Source organism: Dromaius novaehollandiae, chromosome 1 (genome assembly GCF_036370855.1).
Source record: "Dromaius novaehollandiae isolate bDroNov1 chromosome 1, bDroNov1.hap1, whole genome shotgun sequence".
NCBI lineage: Eukaryota > Metazoa > Chordata > Aves > Casuariiformes > Dromaiidae > Dromaius > Dromaius novaehollandiae.
In genome coordinates this window covers 73,036,476-73,055,937 of record NC_088098.1, presented here as the reverse complement: position 1 = coordinate 73,055,937, position 19,462 = coordinate 73,036,476, and the positions used below count along the sequence as shown (strand labels likewise).

At 38.1% G+C, this 19,462-nt stretch overlaps 1 protein-coding gene across 7 annotated transcripts in view; it reads left to right on the top strand.

Annotated features, from left to right (window-relative positions):
* Positions 1-19,462, top strand: part of SCUBE1 (signal peptide, CUB domain and EGF like domain containing 1) — a 220,679-nt gene that overhangs the window by 136,441 nt on the left and 64,776 nt on the right. For all 7 annotated transcript variants that reach the window (XM_026114052.2, XM_026114051.2, XM_026114056.2 and 4 more), the window contains one exon: positions 3,167-3,283. In XM_026114052.2, the coding sequence (XP_025969837.1) occupies positions 3,167-3,283 (117 nt within the window). The remainder of the gene's footprint in view (positions 1-3,166; positions 3,284-19,462) is intronic.

Sequence of the window (19,462 nt, the reverse complement as noted above, 5' to 3'; positions counted from 1 at the left end):
GAGCTGTATCATAATTCAGAATGAATTAAAATGTCAAGTTTCCCAACACTGCTTTGTGTCTTTCAGTCCTCTTTCTGCTCCTTCATCAGAGTAAGACACATCAGAAACATATGCCAAAAAAGCCTGAAATGAAAAAAAAAGGACTAATACACTGAGGTGACCTTTCACAGAGACAAAACCAGAGGAAAATGGTCCATAGGATCAACATTACCTGTAGAGATGTGATCCAGATTTTGAACATTCATTCTGTCCCTTCCCTATAAGTATAGCATCTCCAGAATGATGGCTTGGAAATAAGTTATTTGCTTCTGCTCTTTATTTAAGATGTAAAACTGAAATTTGGATTTCAAATATATACTCAAGTGTGACAGTGGTGAGATGAAGAATGGGTTGAAGTCATTTCTAACAGAAACACAAGTGGTGGTGCACTTCAGGTTATGTTGCATATAGGCCTCAGCAGTTCTTTTTGATGTAGCTTGTGATACCTCTTTCCCACATTCTACTATTCACATTGGCTTTCTTTTACCAATTTTTTTCTCACGACCTTGAGTTTAAGGAATTTCATCAATACATCTCTGTGATTATCCAAGATGTTAAAGGTAGTGTCAGATGTCCTCTTGCATGCTTGAATCTTCATTCTGCTAGAGCTGTTCATGTATTTAGTCAGAGTCACCAGAAAAGTTGAAAGGTATTTATTGTTTTCAGTTTGTTTTACTAAATCTCTGTGAAAATAAGAAAAGCTGGCTTGATTCCCTCTATTTATACATAGAAATAACTCTTGCTCACTGAATGACCCTTACCCTATAGATCCAGTCATCCATACCATGGGAAAAAAAATTGTTGTGTCTATTCATTTTCACTGGATGTCATCCAGAAAGCAGAAGTATTAGTGCTTAAGTAATGTTCATCTCGTGGTGATGAACTGCAATAAAGAACTCTTCATTCTTCATGTGCCATGGTAAATCTGCTGAAACTTTTTCCCTTCTCTGAAACATAAAATCATTCGATATTTTGGCCCAAGAGGGCGCACGCGCGCGCGCGCACACACACACACACACACACACACACACATATTCATATGCAAATAGAAATGCCAGCATTGTAATTTATAGAAGAATTCTTCAAACAGTAGTGTCAACATTTAAATCTATAAAAAAAGCCCTTCCCAGGGGAATTAAAGAAAATTAAAGAGCTATATTGCTTAAACAGTTAGGTTCAGATCTTGCAAGTTTTACTCACCTAAATGGTCTGTACTCATGCAAAATGGCCCTTTAATTTTGTTGATTACACAGGTGAGCAAGAACTTCATCTGAAGATAAGGAGTTGCAGAATCAGCTACATTTTTAGGAAGCTGTCTCCTAAGAACATATCAGTCTATTTGTTAGCTGTGCTTGCTAGCGATTATATACAAATATATTTGTATATTAATTACATTTTTAAATGATGTTAATATATGGCATATACATGCACATGGTATAAAGCAATTTAAAATAAATCTAATAAAGCATGTGTGTGTGTATATGGATGGGAATGTTCTGTCCCATGCTATTAACACATACTTCCCTGTCCCACAGCCCCTTGCTTTCAGTTTGTTTATAAGTGCCAGCAGCATATTCCCAAACTGATATAGAGGTTTGTGCCAGTACAAAAGAAAAAAACAATTAAACTATTTTTGCTTCTTTTTAAGCAATGATGTCCATGATGTCCCCCCAAAGGGCCAGCATAAGTTCACCTTGAGCACATTAGCAGAGGCCACACTAAAATAAAAATCCTTAAGTACCAGTCATTTTGAAGATAAAGCCTTTTCTGTTCTGTGTAAATTATTTTGATCAACATACTGTTCTAAAGCACTTCCCCATTAGCATATCCTGTTGCTTATTGTCAGACTCTGTCCACCGAGTACAATTGTGACACAGACTGTGAATATTCAGCACTAGGAGTCTGTAAATCTGAGTAAGTAACGACAAAGACTCTTTAGGGAGAGTCAGAAGGAGGTGAGCTGAGCAGAATAATGGCAGTCCTGGGGAGGGGGGCATTTTAATTTAATCAAAGCTACAGCAACTAGAAAAGATATTATTAAGAGGACTCACTCTCTGAAATAAATGCTTTTTCAGATAAATACACAGTTCAAACTGGCATGCTAAATTGGCATCCTTATATCCACTCTGTTCTCTGGATCTAAGGAAAATTGATCATTTCATTTGCCTTTTATCTATATTACAGATCTGTGTGTGTGTGTATGCGTGTGTATGTACATGTAAGGTGTGCATGTGTGCACACACAAGTAACAGAAAATAATGGCAATGAAGGAGGGGTTTTTGCTTTTTTTAATGAAGTTGAAGATTTTTTTTTTTAATGGAGTGGTACCTAGTAGTCATTGCCCACTATTGTAAAAGCTAAGAAGTGTTGCAGCTTTCTCTTGCCTGTGTTTGCCCAGCCACCATTCTACATACTACAAGCACTGGGAAATTTCAATGACACAGCTTGGAATGGGTTCAGTGACCTCAATTATGCCCTCCCACCCACTCCAAACTCCTTTCAATTTGCAAAAAGCTTTAAGTGGACAAAACCCAGATGCCTTTTGCTTGTAGTTCAGTAAGAACAGATTGGGCATGTAGATTCTTGTCAAAGTGATGTATGTAGTTCATTTTCCATTAACTCTTTCTTAACTAAGGATTTTAAATTCTCGGTTGCAAGTCTAGCACTCTGCTCTGCTTTCTACTGTTTTTTAAAGTTCATTATGCCTACAGTATCATTTAAAAAAATGAACCCTAAAAAGCCTTGGCTAGACATTGACAGATACAAAACAGACTGTATGTTCGGTTCTGCTTTTAAAGGCAATCACTTTTTTTTCTTTTTAAACATGTTTCATATATAATAACCCATCTTATTGTCTAAGACAGTTCAAAAACACTGACTAAATATAATCAATACAAACAGGAGTTTTGGGGGAGAAAGAAATCATGGCTTGTGGAAATGATTTACTAGTCAAAACAAGTACATGGGCCCTGATGAGCTTGAGAGCTTGCTTGAGATGGCTTGTTAAACTTAGATTGCTTTTGTAATGTTGTAATATTGCCCCAAAGAGTTGATGCCCCTCCCCCAGGACATTTCATTACACTCCCTTTCTCCCTCTCTCTCTCTCTCTTTCTCTTTCATTCTGCAGAAACATGTGCTGTCAATAACGGAGGCTGTGATCGGACTTGCAAGGACACCGCGACAGGGGTACGGTGCAGTTGCCCAGTTGGATTTACCCTGCAGCCTGATGGGAAAACATGCAAAGGTCAGCTTCTGTTTGCTTTGCAATGCATCATTTGCCTTCAGCGGTTCCAGTACAAGATGTAAATATTCAGATATTTAATCAATACATTGAGTTAAGACTATTACTGGCATAGTGATTGCAATTGAATTCATTAGCTTTTTCCTTCCCTAGTTTTTCTGTATTTACTTATTTTAATCATTTTACTCTGTGTTCATTAGAGGGTTTTATTACTGCAAAGAAATTAGATACAGGAGTCAAACTGTTTCAAACTGACTCTGATTGATAAAAAAATCTTCAGGGCTGCAAAAAACCTTCAGGTTTCAGAGAATAGTGTGAGACCTTTGCAGAACTTGAGACATCTAATGGTGTCTGAAGTTGTACTTTCAAAAAGCGACTTAAAAATCTTAACAAGAACTTTTTTACCTGCAGACAATCAAGTTATCATTAAGTGAGGCTGAGGAAACGCAGCAGAGGTATTACTCAAAAAAAATTCACACAAATAAATAATTGTCCATATCCACCTATTCAAGACGTCAAAAGTAGCCAGTTATAAAGGAAAAGCAAAACCTAGACCATTTTTCCATTTTCATATTGATTTCTTCTCAGCTCCTTGAAAGAGATTTGAGGATAGATATCCAAGAGGACATGGCCTATATATTGTTGTCACAGAGAACACGTTTTTATCACTCAGTGATTTAGCACAAGTTGACCTAATTTGCTCAGAAACTGTGGGGCCATTTTCTTCAAAGTAACCAAAAACGTGAGAATATCTCCAGCCCAGGACTTGATGTTACCTAAAATAGTAAAACCCACAAAAATAAACAGAAAATGTGTGGTTTCCTCTTGCTCCAGGCTGAAAACTCCCAGTGCTTGAGCATGATCCTGTTAGTATTTATAGAAATAACAGTCCATTTGCCTGTTTATTTGAAAATAAAACATTTAAACTGCCATTGCACACAATGTTAATAGTTAAGGGTGAGCACACATCAAAAATCAGTCATTTTAGTTCAAGCCACATAAAAATAAATCTTCGTTTTTACTGTCAGACTAGCTAAGCCATAGCAGAGGAGTAACACTGATTCCACCAAGTGTTTAAAAAGGAGGCATTTTAATACTGTAATGTACACCTAGACTTGATCATAATGTTTATTATTGAAACTACATCAAGAAAATAAGATTAATTCTAAATTTAGGTAGCTTCCATCCAGAGGCTGGGCCATAGAGCTAACATGAAACAATATTTATATAATAATCAAGTCTATAATTAGCACTGCAGACAAAATGAAATATCCAACTGATCCTCAAACCAAATACCCTGGTTCTAAGTTCTTTTGCATTTTTCTTTTTCGCTTTTTTATGAGAATAAAATATAAGAAACAAAATCCATGTTATTTATGATGTTTCAGATTCTTTTCTGCTTTCTTACGATAAACAGCAACTGGAAATTCACTTACTTTGTTGAACAGACTAATCAGGTCATTTCTTTTTAACCTTTATTGACATTTTAGAAAACACTCTTCATCACAAAACAGTAAAATATGTGTTTTGCATTTAATTTAACTGAAAATAATAATTATCTATTGTATTGCACTGTGAGGTTTCTGGGCTGGATTTTGCTTCTCTGAAGCCATCAGTGAAGCTTCTTCTGCAGATTGTAAAAGCAATCCTAAGTCAAAACTGTCCTCTAAGATTTACATCTTCAGTGTGTCAAAGGGAGCATTTCCATGGAGTAACACTGGTGCCCTCTCTGCTCCTCTTCCTTATAGGCAGATCTGGCAAAAGATTGAGGTGGGGGAGTTCACTGTTCACATATTCCTTCCTTGTGTTGTATAGGAACCAAAAGAAAAGAGCAAACTTCTCAAGTTTTTTCCTTTGATTTTTTTCCTTTACTCTCCTTGAGTTGACTGGCCAGCGATTTCTTATGTATGCAGTTCATTGTTCCATGTATCTGTAATAATTACGTCCGCATGATAATAGAGATGGATTATCCATTGAGTGCCCTTTAAAGCATCTTCAGGGACCATACAGCTATCACATGCTGTCTTTTGTGGACAGAGTTTCCAAGTCTATCAAATATCACAGTGTCCCCAAGTGAGGTTTTTCACAGAAGCATCATTTTGAGAGCAGCTATATTTCTAAATATGGGAGAAAGATATATCCCTATATGAAAGTAAAATACAGAGATAGGGCATGCAAGAAAAGCTGAGAGAAATTGGAGGGATAATTAATGTATTAACTGAAAAATGCAATTGTGGGTTTGAGTGAAATGGTTAATATGTTTAGCTTGAAGTTAGCAAGTAATGCTGACCAAAAAGAATGTTTTGATTGGAAAGTCTATGATTTTTAGTCCATTTTGGCATCTCCTTCCCTATGGCTTTTTATATAGTACAGCTACTATTTGAAATTATGTAGTTGCTGAGATTCAGGGTTTTTAAATAAGACTCAGAGAAGCATCTGAACTGCTGAATACTCCAAAGTGGACATTGTGCAATTTATCCATCTGTAATTTTAGAAATAGACAGTTTCAGCTCATTTGTAGCTCATTTCCTCAACAGTGCACTTTTACCATACTGGTATTTTATGCCGCTTCATTACTTTTTATTAGTGAATCAGTTAAATTAAGGAACATATTTATTTTTAAAAGAATGAAACAAAAATGTGATTTTTTAATGTAACAGAAATTCCTAGATGGCTCTGGTCATAAATCAAGACTAGTCTGTTAGGCATTTTTTATGTATATAAAAGGTAGAAGAGTTTACAATCCAAAATGTTCACAGATTTTTTTTTAGTAGTTTGGAAGTTCATTAACTGTTTAGTATTGAAGAAAACGAGTATGCATATAAAAGAAAAGGTGTTTTTTCAAAGAAAGAGTATATGCAAACATTATTTATTTGCCAAAAGATGGTAAATAAATCCCTCTAAATGTCAGTAATTGTTCCACACTTTGTTTGCAATACCATAATTCATATTCTATAGCTCTATTGTAAAAGCTGGGATGGATTCAAATCACAGAGTATAAAACTGCATTGGGACTGAAATTCTAATGTTTCTGCTGGCCCTTTCCCAATATATCAACAAGTGGAAGGTGCAGGGAAGCAAGTTACAAGTTATATAAAAGACCAATCTTCAGCAGTTTTGCACATCAACCTCTGTCACAGGCTCCGTGGGAAGTGGGAGTTCATCACACCTCAAAGAATCAGGCTCCTTTTGTTAACACAAAGTGCAGTGGGTTTTTTAGCAAATTTCAGTAAAATAGAAGGATTCTTGTGGAGAAAGTCTTAGCATGTGGAATATGTAGAAGTAACCTGGGTAGCCAATAGGACGACTATTGTAGAGGAAGACAGTTTTGATTTCTGTGGCGTAAACAGGATAGCTTGAAAAATCTTTTTGTCTCTGATTCTTTCTCCCTTGTGTGATCTTGCACTGAAATAAGAAGAAAAGCATTGTCTGTGGGGTAGTTAGAGGGACCTTCAGTTGAGTTAATGGTGGCTGGGGTACAGATTCACTAAGCTTTTTCTATTCCTCTTTGAAAGTCAGTCTCCAACCCAAATCTTCTCTCAGCTGGGTTGGTACCCAGTGGAAAAATGCTCCTTATTTCCCTTCACCTTTCTTATGAACTGTAGACCATATCTCTTAAGCCAAACCACAGAGGTCTTCGTAAGCTAACAGAAGAGGAGACGCATCCCAGACCAAAAGACTTCTATACTCCCCCTCTAATTAATGCTATTTAATTCCTCCTACCATTGTGACTGAGTGGTCCCAGCTTGATTCTGAGTTGATTTTATCCTGTTGATTATTATATTGGGCATGACAAAACAGGATAGTTCATTTCCTGAAATGCCTACCAAGTCATCCCGCATAAATCAATTAACACAGACAGAAAGGGAGGGAGAGGATTAAATGACTTAGTAGCCCAAGGTGCTTATTGCCTCCTACCCACTTTTCAATATCCCCGATTTTGTGGATATCAGGGGTTCACTGGTCCCTAGCTCCCTGTTAGCTGGTTTCTATGCATCTTCCCTGCTAAGGACCCATTTCATGCAGTCAGCCATAATCTGCCCTCAGTGAAAATGTCTGTTTAGCATTTTAATTATATCAGGTACAACTTATGTAAGTGATAAAGCAGGAGACTTATTTGAGAAAAGCTTGTGGGGATCAAGAGGAGTGAAGTCAGACTAGTTTAATTTTTGAAGACTGTTTAAATCCAGCTTTGAGCTGGATCAAACAATTTAGGACTTGACTGCATCAGGGCAGCTACATAAGGATGGGGCAAAAGCTGGGCAAGGGGGCGTTCTTCTTTCTAGGATTTAAAGGAAAGAAGGACTAGGAATGACTGTAAAAAACATCTGAGAGAAAACAGTGGCTTTCTTCGTGAGTACCCCAAGAAGCGAATTAGGGCAGGGGCCGCAGGCTTCTGGCAAGGTTTAAAATGTAGGACACTGTGGCTGATGTGCTCCACCTCTACCTCAAGGTTTTAACAAAGAAACGGTGCCCCCTGAGGCACTTCTGTGCCCCAGAGTAATGCAGCTTCCCACCGCTGTACACAAAGCCGTAGCCTGAGTGTACAGGGTGCAACCCCCACTGAACTATTGACTCAAATGGCAAAGAGGATGTAGTTTTAAAGCAGTAGAAGCCAAGCGTAAATGCATCTGAAAGATTTATGGAGCAAAAGCCACATCTCAAATATGTTCTATAAAGTGCCACCTAACTTTGCAATGTCCCATAGATATTTTGTAATAACAAGATGCGTATTATTTTGTTTAACTAAGTTGTTGTTTTGCATCGTTTTCATAGGTAAGCTTGACAGTGGCGTTTTGGGGAGGTAGATTCTTGGCTGGGCTAAAATGTCATATTTTTAGCAGTGTGATATTATATTGATAATCTGCCCCCAGCTGTGGCTGAATACAGCAGTATTATTTCCCATGTGCAAATACATCCTTGCCGCATCCAGGTGATCTCATGGACATGTGCGTAGAAGAGAGAAGGGTCCCTGCACATCTACATCTAAAGAGGGGGCACTTTATTTACTGTGCTTCACTAAGAGCTCTTCTTAGTCCTCTGGCATACTGTTTAACTAGAGCGGTGTTATGCTGGGGTTATGTGGCTGGATGCTGTTTAGGCAAACATTTCTTCTTCCTGCTGTCTCATTGTCATGGTTACCCAGCAATGTGGTGTGCTCTCCACTTCCTCAAAGCAGGCCCCCATCCTTTTGCATTCAGCGGCAGCAGAGAAATGTGGCACTTACATGCTTAAATACTTGATTGTGCTGCAGTGGGAGCATCAGAAATGCCTTGTCTTTGAATGGCTTGTCCACTAACTCTGCTTTGTAACCTTCCTTCTCATTGGGAAATCTAGAAATGAAAAGCAGAAGCATACAGACAAATGAACTATTTCAAAGGCCTAAATCAAAGTTTTTTGAAATAAAGGGAATTTTTGCATTGGCTTTATTAGATTGACATAGTAACTGCCCCTTTTGACCATTCTTTCATTGCAGGCTATTATGTCAGGCGAATGCATTCTAAATTATTTTTGTATTAAAAAAAGTGAAATTTTGATAGTGAATTATATTTTTTAATTGGAGTTGTTTCCATGAAGAAACTACTTTATTACAGAATGAGTTTCAGTTAAACAAAATATGCCATGTTTTGTTAAATGTGAACTGAAAGGTTTCATTAAATTAAATGTGTAAAATTAATGCTTGACATCAGTGTGGTATGAGAATATGACTCAGATGTTGAAGGCTTTCCTCTCTTTTCAGTCAGAACTAACACTAGGTGAAAAGCTCACAATGAACAGTTTAGCTGGCCAATTTGGCTTCATTTCCTGGCTACAGAATATCTGTGAACAGTTATGATTTCCTCCATCATTTCATTAGTCAAAATTACTTAAAAATTGTTTTAGGTTTTTCTCTAAATTGGATTAAATTGATTAAAGCTTCTAGAATGGCATCTTGTCAATTCTGATCAATTCATATGAAAATGAAAATGTTTCCTCTTTGTTGGCAGGGAACACTAGCAAGAGTGTAGGTGATATTTGTTGTTTGCCTTTAGTAAGGTGAAGTTGTTAATTCAGTACATCAAATAGTGGCTTGCTTGAGCTATGATACTGGTTTTGTTTGACTGTGATTGATTGGGTAAGTTTTGTGGTAGTTTATTTTTTTCACTGATTGCCTGAATGTGCAAGTTTTTGCAGGAGAAATAATTACCTATGCTGAACTAAGGTTTTGCTTTGTTATATCCCTGACTCAATTTTGACTTTTTTTTTATATCCCTGTGCAAGATAACCTGTGTAAAATATACATATCAGTCAAGTTTACATTAAGGTAGAAGGACATTAAATAGCACAGAAGACTGCACTTTTCACATCATATAGGTGTCTTAATACCTTTAGAATGAAGTCTATAGGTTTGGAGCAGGCCTTCTGAACTAAGACGGGTTTCACCTAAGAGGTAAATGCAAGACAGGCACAAACCTCATTAAACAGAATTCATGTGAATGAACTTTTCTTTATCTTTTTAGTTTGGGCAATGTTGATCCATTTTTCTCCCTTAGCTATGTAGAGACCTTCTTGAAAGTAGTTGCCTAAATACTAAATACTGAAAGCTTTCCTCCGGTTTATTTCTCACAGAAAGCTCTTAGCTTTTTGTTTAAGCAAGACATCATTTGATCAAAGGTATACATGACTTAAAAACCACAAAGGTTTCATGAATGCCTAAATTACATTAGAGAAGAAATCACTAAAATTGCATGCTGCAAAGCTAGAAATAAGTTCCCCATTGAATTGTATAACTGCCACTTGAAGGTGCCCCATTACAGAATTTATATACTTAGCTTCTGCATAACTTTGAGAAACCTGAATTCCCAAAGGACCTAAGCTGTGAAGCTCGAATCAAGAAGTTGAAGTCTGAATTGCAATGGAACTGGCCATCCAGGCCTTCTCTGCTTGGTTCATGTAATTGGGCAGGTATTCTCCTGCCTGCCGAGTCAGAGAGTTTGTGGAAGGGGAAGAAGTGGTCATTTGCTCATCCCCCTTAGCTGGAACAGTTATCGTGAGGGGGGAGGATATGGAAACCTTCTTTGTACTGAGGAAGAAGTGGGGTTTGAACCCCAGGATCTTCCATCTGGGTGAGTATGCTAGCTGCAGGTCTTTCACTACCTTGCTCCAGGGCAGAAGGAGAAGAAAAAAGGGTTGATAATAGTAAGAAAAGAAGAGGGCTCATATCCATTAATGCTGACTAGAAGGAAGCATTGTCTCTTCAGCACAGTGCAGGTGGGTGGGGAGCTATGCCTGACCTTTCTCTGTCCTTTCTTGGCACTATTTCCTAACTGATTTGGCTCTGTTGCCTTTGGTAATCATGTTGTGGGTAATGCAAGTGCTGAGCAAGGAGCTTAAGCACCTAATCCAGGACTAAGAATTGCATTAGAAAACAGATCAGTAAAACAGTGTGCTGTAAAGCTGAACCTAAGTCCCCTATTGAATTTATTCACATACATCAGCATTTTAAATTATAAGGAATTTAAATGATCTCTTCCTTAAGAGTGCAAACCTCTAGAATTTCCTTACAGAGGCAGTTCTGCTCATAGCTGCCAGGATCGCTCCTACCTGAGATTCGCGGTGCACTTTCTGTGCATCTCCCATTAGCACTGTCCCTTAGTGATACCTATAATACTCCACACAGAGAAAATGAATTGCTGGCTGTTCTACATTACATGGTGTTAGTGTCAGTGGATATTGCCTTGGCACTCAGAGCAGCTCTTGGGCGGTACAAAAAGAGGTTTTTCTAGCTAACTTTTCTCTAGCAGATCAGACTTTGTTCACATATGTGAAGGTGTCAGTTTAGCTTCCTCCACATTGGACACGTACAGGAACATAAAAAATTTCAGCTATTACCATTTTCCAGTGCTGTCTTCAAAGGAAAACAACATCCTTGCAAATGGCGTGAAAGAGTAAACTCAGATGAAATAGGCAGCTGTCAGTCATCTCCTCCACTGCAGTCAGAGTGCTGTGGCACCAGCAAATGTCAGCATAAATGTCAGTCACAAGATTACAAGCAGTGGTGGGTCTTTTAAAAGAGACCTCTGGCAAAGCCATAAAGGGCAGTGACCTGCTTGTCTTATTCCCTTTTCTTCTGATCGCATTTCCCTTAGTAATTGCAGCACCTGAAATAGTCATTTACTTCTGTGGCGTATCTTTAAGATAATTTGTGTAGTTAATAAAGCAGTTGTATTATTGCTTTTAATACTGGTTCATACACTGCTGCTTGATGTCAGAGTAATTTGGTGTACAATGGATTAAATATTGCTAATGTTCTGCTGACATGTTGCCTTGTATTCATAGTCTGGCTTGGAAAGTATATGGAAAATGGTTCCTTTGCCTTACTCTCAGTCAGAAGTACAGTGATGACTAGTGAGAGCAGCTTTTCACTTAAGCTCTTAAGTAGCTTCTCTTTGCTTGCTGCATATAAATAAAGCTATCTGGTTGGATTGCTCTGGGATATCCCAGAGCAATAGTATGCATGTTCCTCAGAGTCTGTGAAAAGTAACTAAGGAAAAGACAGGCTTACTCTCAGTAGGCTTAAATTTACTATTTTGGTATCTCCAACAAATACAAATCTTTGCAAATGGAAGCAGATTGAGATACAAGGAGTGCTTAGACCCTCCATGAAGAAGCTGACCTGAGCAGATGGAGCATTTTAACCAAGACTTCCACAAGTGGTAAGTGATGTGAGCTTTTAAGGTGCTCAGCCAGATACCTTTCAGGCTTTTTAGGGCAAATTTTCTCAGGCATTTCTGAAAAGTGGATCGTAGTGAAGTCTCACTGAAGAACCTCTGAAATGAAGACAGTGAAAATTACTATTTCCTTTTAAAAATGCAGGTTGTCATCTTCAGACCTTTGTCTGTAACTCTTTATCTTCCTTTGATTCCCATGGCCTATATTGCCCCTGCCATGGATACTAAACTAGAAGCTCTGTCCCATCTGTTCATCCCTTCTGTGCATCAATTCTTAGTGTGCTTCAGCTCTGACTTTGTGCCTTTTACTCCTTTGAGGAATCCCATGGCATCACATCTTTTAGAATATGATCAGAAGAATAGATTACCTCAAGGTAAAATAGGCAAGTCAGCGTTGGTCAGTGCTGATGATGTCTTAATATCACATGGCTAAGTCGCCGCTTATTTGCACAGGCTTAAAGGTATGTGCATCAGCAAGTAACATGGAACAGCTGGCACCCTCTGAACTCATATCCTATTGAAATAATTTGCTCATAAGCACATGCCAATAGACTAATCCCAGCCTATAGGATATCCACTTTACCTACCACCTGAACTGGGTTATCCATTCTACTTCCCTTCAGAGTCTGACCAGTGAGGAATAAAGTGACTCTTAATCTCAACAATAGGAACACAGCATAAGAAAAAAATTGATATTTATACAGTGGCCCAGATAGATAGATGTGTATTCTCCATTCACATGCTATAGTCAATGCAGAACAAAATTCAAGTTTCTCTCCAGTTTCTTTCTACCATCTGTGACACTTCCTCAGAAGACTTTCGTGCTCCAGGGGTTTCAGACTTCCTTGATACTGGGTAATACCAAACCATAGCTGTTTTCTCAAAGCCAGTGTCCACAAGCTGTCTGTAGTCAGGAGACAGAAATTTAGAAGTTATTAAAGTATGTGTAGTCTCTTAATAACCCTTAAGTGTTTACTGAGGAGGATTATTTTGAGCTATTCTTTGTCCCTGATGGCTTTCTCATCAACTTAAACCAACAGTAAACTTCCCAAAAGTCAAATCAAGATCCATTTTTCTTAATTGTTTTACAACAACCCTACTTCCATCTGACTCTTATATGACGTTGCTTTCAAGCTGTAACAGCTTACCCGCCCAGTGTTTGTATCTAGAAGTAAGCGCATGTTCAAATATAAACAGCATTTGAATTTGCATCTTTGTATATGTAAGCAAAAAGCTATCAGAAAACAAGAGATCAGTTATGATCACAAACCACTACAGCCAAAACCAAAAATACCTTTGCTCTGTCCATGCTGAACACAGAGCAAAGAGCCAAAGCTGAATTTATAACAGAATTTCATGGCTGATGCAAAAATCCAGGTCTGAGTGACTGTATAGTTTGCAGGGGCTGAACAGGATTGAAGTCAGATAGAAACAATTTTTATTCTAAAAACAAGAAAAAATCTTAAATGCAAAAACTTCTTATATCTTTGCATGCATAAACTGCATGATACAGAATGGAGAATGGGCAGAGGAACATGTTAGCCCTGCATATAGAACTCAGCACCTAAATAAATTTATGAACAAGAGACTGATGTGAAGAAGAATGGTAATGAAAATGGAGGTTCTACAGTAACTAGAACAAAAGTGAGCATTTTCCATATATCTGGTGCTGTGCACCACCAGGAAGAAAAGAGAAGTCAATTACAAATGGCTGAATTTCCTTTAAAAAGCCTCTGACAGACTGGCCCTGACCATTTTCCAGTGATTCTGCACAATTAAAGATCCTGGAGATCACATGTCATTTTCAAGAAGCAAGCGGATAGCTTCTTGGTAAAAGGCTGCAGAGAGAGTAGGCCTTTCACACTGCTTAACTGACCTATAGAAACCAGCAGATTTTCTTAGTAGATCATGCAGCAGCAGCTAAGGATCTCCCTGTCTTCTCCTTTCTAATCCTCTTCCAAGAAAAATCCATAAGATTAAGAAAATAGAGGTCTTTGTGCCAAAGAGGCAAAGCAAAAGCAGCCAGTGGGTGATTTAGGACTATAAAATAATGGATGTAGCTGCCTAACCAAAAAAAAAAAAAAAAAAAAAAAAAAAAACAAGAAGAAGAAGAAGAAGAAAACAACTCTAAGCTAGAGGAAAAGGAAGACTTTCGTGATGAAAACAGTGGTCCCGCTGAATGCTTGGGTACTTAGCAAGAGCTTCTGAGAACACTGTGATAGAAAAGCAATGATCAAGTTCAGTTTGTCAAAAGACCTGTTTATTTGAGAAGATAGAGAAGACTAGAAAATCAGACCGGAGCACTAGCTCCCATGTAACTACAAAAACTTTTTCAAAATAACTACCTAAATGTGGATTGAGGAAGCAAATGTGAAAGCCTGTCTGCGATAGCCTTATTGCTGGGGCCACAGTCACCTCATGTGATTATACCAATGTCATCCAATCTCAACAAGAAGAAGAAATAAGATCAACCTAATGTGAGGAAAGCGGTTACGGCATCTGGCGGACAGCTGCTGAGTGCAGAGCTCTGTGTCATGCCCAGTGAGGGGGCCGTAGTCATCTGGACCAGTGCTGCTGCCCTGGAAACAGCAGTTTCAAGGCTTTGATAAGACTCGGAGATGACAGAGAATTAGTATAGGAGTCTGCTTTTTTCCCCACTTCTTTAAAGAAAAGAGGGATTTGACTGTGGTCGGTGCAGAGGGAAATCTGAAGTGGGTTTTGTGGTAAGGTGACACAAAGTGTCTGACTAAGGGGCAGAGAGAGGCTGACAAAGGCTGTGGTTTGGTTTTCTTTATGGACAAGGTAATATCAGTAAGATCATATGTGCTAGAGGAAAAGGAGATGCTGGGGAGAGAGAAAGATGCTGGTCACCAACAGGGAATGTGTGGGAGTCTGGGATGACAGAGCACAGCAAACTCTCGGTGGTAGTGGCTGAAAGTGGCGAAATGAGAAGAAATTGAAATTTTAGATGCCAAGACAGGTGAAATGTGTCAAAGAGAAGAAAACAGAATGGAATACAAAGAAAAGAAGAGAAGGAGAAGCTGAGAAATAGAGCTAATGACAACATCTGCATTTTAACTGTTGCTGCAAATTCATCTAATCCAGAATGCATGTGAAGCTTTCACTGGGCCTTTCCTTTGTTTGGGAGATTTTCTATTTTTAGTTAATAACATACAATTCATTTGTCTATTGTAGACTTGTTCATGACAGACAAATATAATATAACAGATTATCTTCCATTAAAAAACTGCAGACTTGGGTCAGCTGCCATATAACTCATTCAGTTTTGTTCCCTCCCAAGGGTTCCATCTGTCCCGACAAAATAAATTCATGTGTACAACGTTAGGGTCTTTCTCATGACTAGGCAATATCCTTGTTCCCTGGAAACTTGCAGTTGTTATTTGTCTTTGTGAACCTTCCCTTTGAAAATGCCAAATCCTTTAAATTAATGCTTGGGAGGGTCATATTTTGCATTTTAGTTGTTGAAAAGACCTTGCATTTATTCAACAATGCAGAGGTCCCTGAGGATCAGCAACCACAGTTTATTATGTAAAAGTGTGCTATACTTTCTGTAATTTGGGGGTTGACTGCTCACATAATCATAGCTACCAACATTCAAAACTTATAGTATTTTTTTTCTTCTTCTATTATTACTTTTTCATCATAAAATACAGCTGTTTCTTTATATGGCCAGATCCTGCTCTCAGTGAAGTATTTGTCTTACTGGTACAGGACTGATCCCTTGTTGGTTAAAGTCATGTCTTCAAAGATTTTGGAGGGTTAATTTTTGGTCACCACCCAGTTTTGTTTGATCCACCATCAGCTATGAGGGATTTGAATTATCATGAGTTAATTGTATTCAGCTGTCCTTCTCAGCAGGAGTACCTTTATCATAGTAAAGCCAACATTGTTTCAGTGGGATTTCAGAAAGCACAGATCACTGAACATCAATGTCTTCAACTGTATTTATTCAAAACCAATATCATTTTAAAATTTTATTTAATTAAATTTTATTTAACTAAAAAAAACCACAAGTACAGTAATTTTTACATGCAAACTGAAATTCTTGGAAATAAGCACACAGCTTTCCTGATCAGCTGGCAGTTACAAGGGGAAAAATGAAAATAACTCAGATTAAAGTTAGGTTGAGATAATATTCTAAATCCAGAGGTGCTTGTACCTTGCTCCAATGCTGCACAGCTTGCTCACTTGCCCCTATCTCTGGGCAGTGCTCTTCATTGAGATTACATGGAAAAATTGAATACTGTAAGAGGAAGACACTGTTTTTTATTGAGACCTAGTACAGAGAAGGTATCCAAGGACTTCAGCTCAGCCAATTTTGTCTGACTAGTACCTTAAGAGATACTGAATCCCCTCCTTTCCCATAGCCACTGTGTGTAGCCTTCAGCAACACAAGTAGTTCTTCTCTGTCTCAGCTCCTCCTAAATAAAATACATATACATTAAGCGTAGAATTATTATGGTAATAGTGGCTGTGTAAGTAATTCAGGTAGATAAGTAGTCAGCCCAACATATTTGCACAGTTCTGTGCCCCCATTTTAACCACATTCTTTGAGTCACTCTGTACTCAAACTGTCCCTGTTACCATCGGAGTTTTACATTGTCCAATGGACTTGCCCTTCCAGCTGCTCTGTAAAACAGGGAGATGTTTTTGTTGTCCTTACGTACAGATGGGAGTCAGCACACTAACTCCACAGTTATTTCTCCCTTTCCAGCATTTTATAAAGGACACTTTCATTAATGAAATCTTACAGTGACAGGAAAATTACCTGTATTCTCTAGGATTCTTACTGCTTTTTTCTTCTTTTTGCATTTACCTCTGTCTAGACAGTAAAAACTATCAGTCAGTATGCTTCTGTGTCTCCACTTCACGTTCTGGTGTCACAGTCCAAGACAGCTTGCACTGTTTGGGTTCATAGCATTGCACTAACATGTTTTTAAGTTCAAAAAAGAATTCTGTGTTCAGCAAAATTTTTCGATGAAAATCCTCTCTTTTCATACTAGATTTAGTAAATCCCTTCCCTTTCACAAATGAGAAATCAGGGCCTAAACTATTCTGACAGCATTTCTAAGTTTTTCACTTCCAAAGCTTTTTGTGTTTTATGAATCTAATTAACTGTAATAAGAAAATAATAGGACATAATGTTTGTTTTACAAGGTGATTGATCTCTTGGCAGCCTGGCAGGCTCTTTTATTGATTGGTTGGTGGATAATGTCAGAGTGGATATGTCCTGGAGGAGAATAGCTGACACTTAAATCCATATGTGACAGATTACCATCTGCGTTGGAAGACAGGTTTCTTTGGGAAATTGCAAAGATAACAGGTGAAAATGGAGAAAGTGACATGAGGGAAATGTGTTGAAACCTGCCTCAACCTTTCCATGCTCTAAGAGCATTTACACAAAGCTCTCTATTTTGTAGGCAGCATGTTTTCAGGATGAGGGAGATTAAATTTTAATTACACTCATTCCTGTCTGCCCAGTCTAGTTTGAATTCTGTTAATTAGGGAAATGCCTTGCCCCACAACCTAGCCGTGAAGCTAATTAAGCAGACAACGTTCAATTGCTACTTAGTGCAAGTTCAATTCAACAATGATTATCATGCATTACAGTTAATTAGCGCTGTGGGAGGGAAAAATGAGGATGTCACTGAAGTGCAAAACTCAAATAAGAGGTGCTGCTATAGGCCTTATTTCATTCTGTAGCTATCTGATGCAGGGAAGTCACACACTACCATTCCTGCCTCAGTTTCACATTTGTTAAATAAAAATCAATTAAACTTATCTCTCCTGCTGAAGTGTTAGGTAGGTTTAATGTAATGGAGTTGATAAGATGCTGGCCTTTGAAATACTCAACATTGCATAAATAGAATTATTCCTACCTGAGACATGCAAAGCATATTAAGGGCAGTGAACTATGTCGGGAGAGCACAATCACAGGTACAGTGGTGGAACAGCACAGGCACTTCCTAAAGGAAAATACGCCTGTACAGTTTTGCGTTTATTCACAAAATCTTCCAGGGCAAAGCACTCCCAGCATGGAGCAGTAACATGCTGTAGTATCAAGCCACTCAAGAGCCTAGGCCACAAAGGAAAAACAACTTTAATTTGACTAAACTTTTTGACTATAAATGACTTTAATTAAAAATATGTTATTTAGTTAGTATAATCTATTTTAAAGGATTGGTGCTGAAAATATTGAGTGATAGTTACTGATACCCTATTATACAAAAAGAGTAGAGATGTTACAACTTACCCAGACTGCTAGATAAACCCATTGCAAAACTGAAACTAGGACTTCTAACTCTCTAATCTCACAGGAAACAGCTGGCTTGATGTTTTCAGAAGTGGGGGGGAACAGTAGAACCTGAATTCTACATTGATTTAGATTTGCTCAAAGTGGCACTGAATCCAATGAGTCTGAGGATATGAAACTATCTTTATACCTTAATAAAGTATCCCTGGCATGCATTATTTACAATATTATGGAAAATATTATTTAAAACATTACAGGTGTAGCCTGATATATTATGTTTATGTTAATCCAGAATTACTTAATATATTTCAAGTTTTATTCTGCAGTGACATGCAAATAGTAAAACAGTTGCAATCTGAGCATTGGTGGCTTTGGTAATATTTGTAATGCAGAGCAGCATGTAGTCACGTGTTTTGTGCAAGCCTGTACTGTTTGGTACCTAAGCAAGGTAGCCTGTTGGATTGTGCAGCAGGCTGGGATTTAGGGGTGGAGTTAACTTGTTAGTTAATTTGTTTTTTTGTGCCTCTGTTTCCCCATATCTAATGTGAGGTTAAAATGTTCTGTGTCCTGCTTTGCAAAGTACCTGTGGTCTGCATGCATCAGGGAACTAATACTTGTGTCAACAAGGCAACGCTGTTCGCCAGGTTTGGGGATCAGTGGTGATTTTTAAAAGTGTGAGGAAAGAGAGAAAGGAAAGGAAAGGAAAATGACATGAGGAGGGCATAAGAAACTAAGAAGAAGAATTAGACTAGCCTTCTTCACAGAAAATATGTCTGTTGATGTCCACTGTATGCTGATAATAGCATTAGTAATCCTGATAGGTTGTCTTTAATAAAAACAAGAAGGGTATGAAGCTTTCATAATTATTTTAGGTTGATCTTGGAGTACATTGTTTTCTTGAAGCTAGGTAGCATTTTAAAAGTGCAAAGGATTAGACAGACACAGTCAGTTCAAATATTTGTCCAGCCATTGAAAGGAGAAGCCTCACTTCCGGCTGTGATGAGGCTTTGGAAATCTCCATATCCATCATTGTTCAAAAGCTAAGTAACGATTGCATGTTGATTACCCTTTCAGTTGCCTTTAAGCAGCTTATGTGAAATATTAAAATCTAAGATGCCTAAAATCCCCACTTTTTAATTTGTTCACACACACACACGCGCGCGCGCACACACACACACACGCACCCCCTGGTCAGAA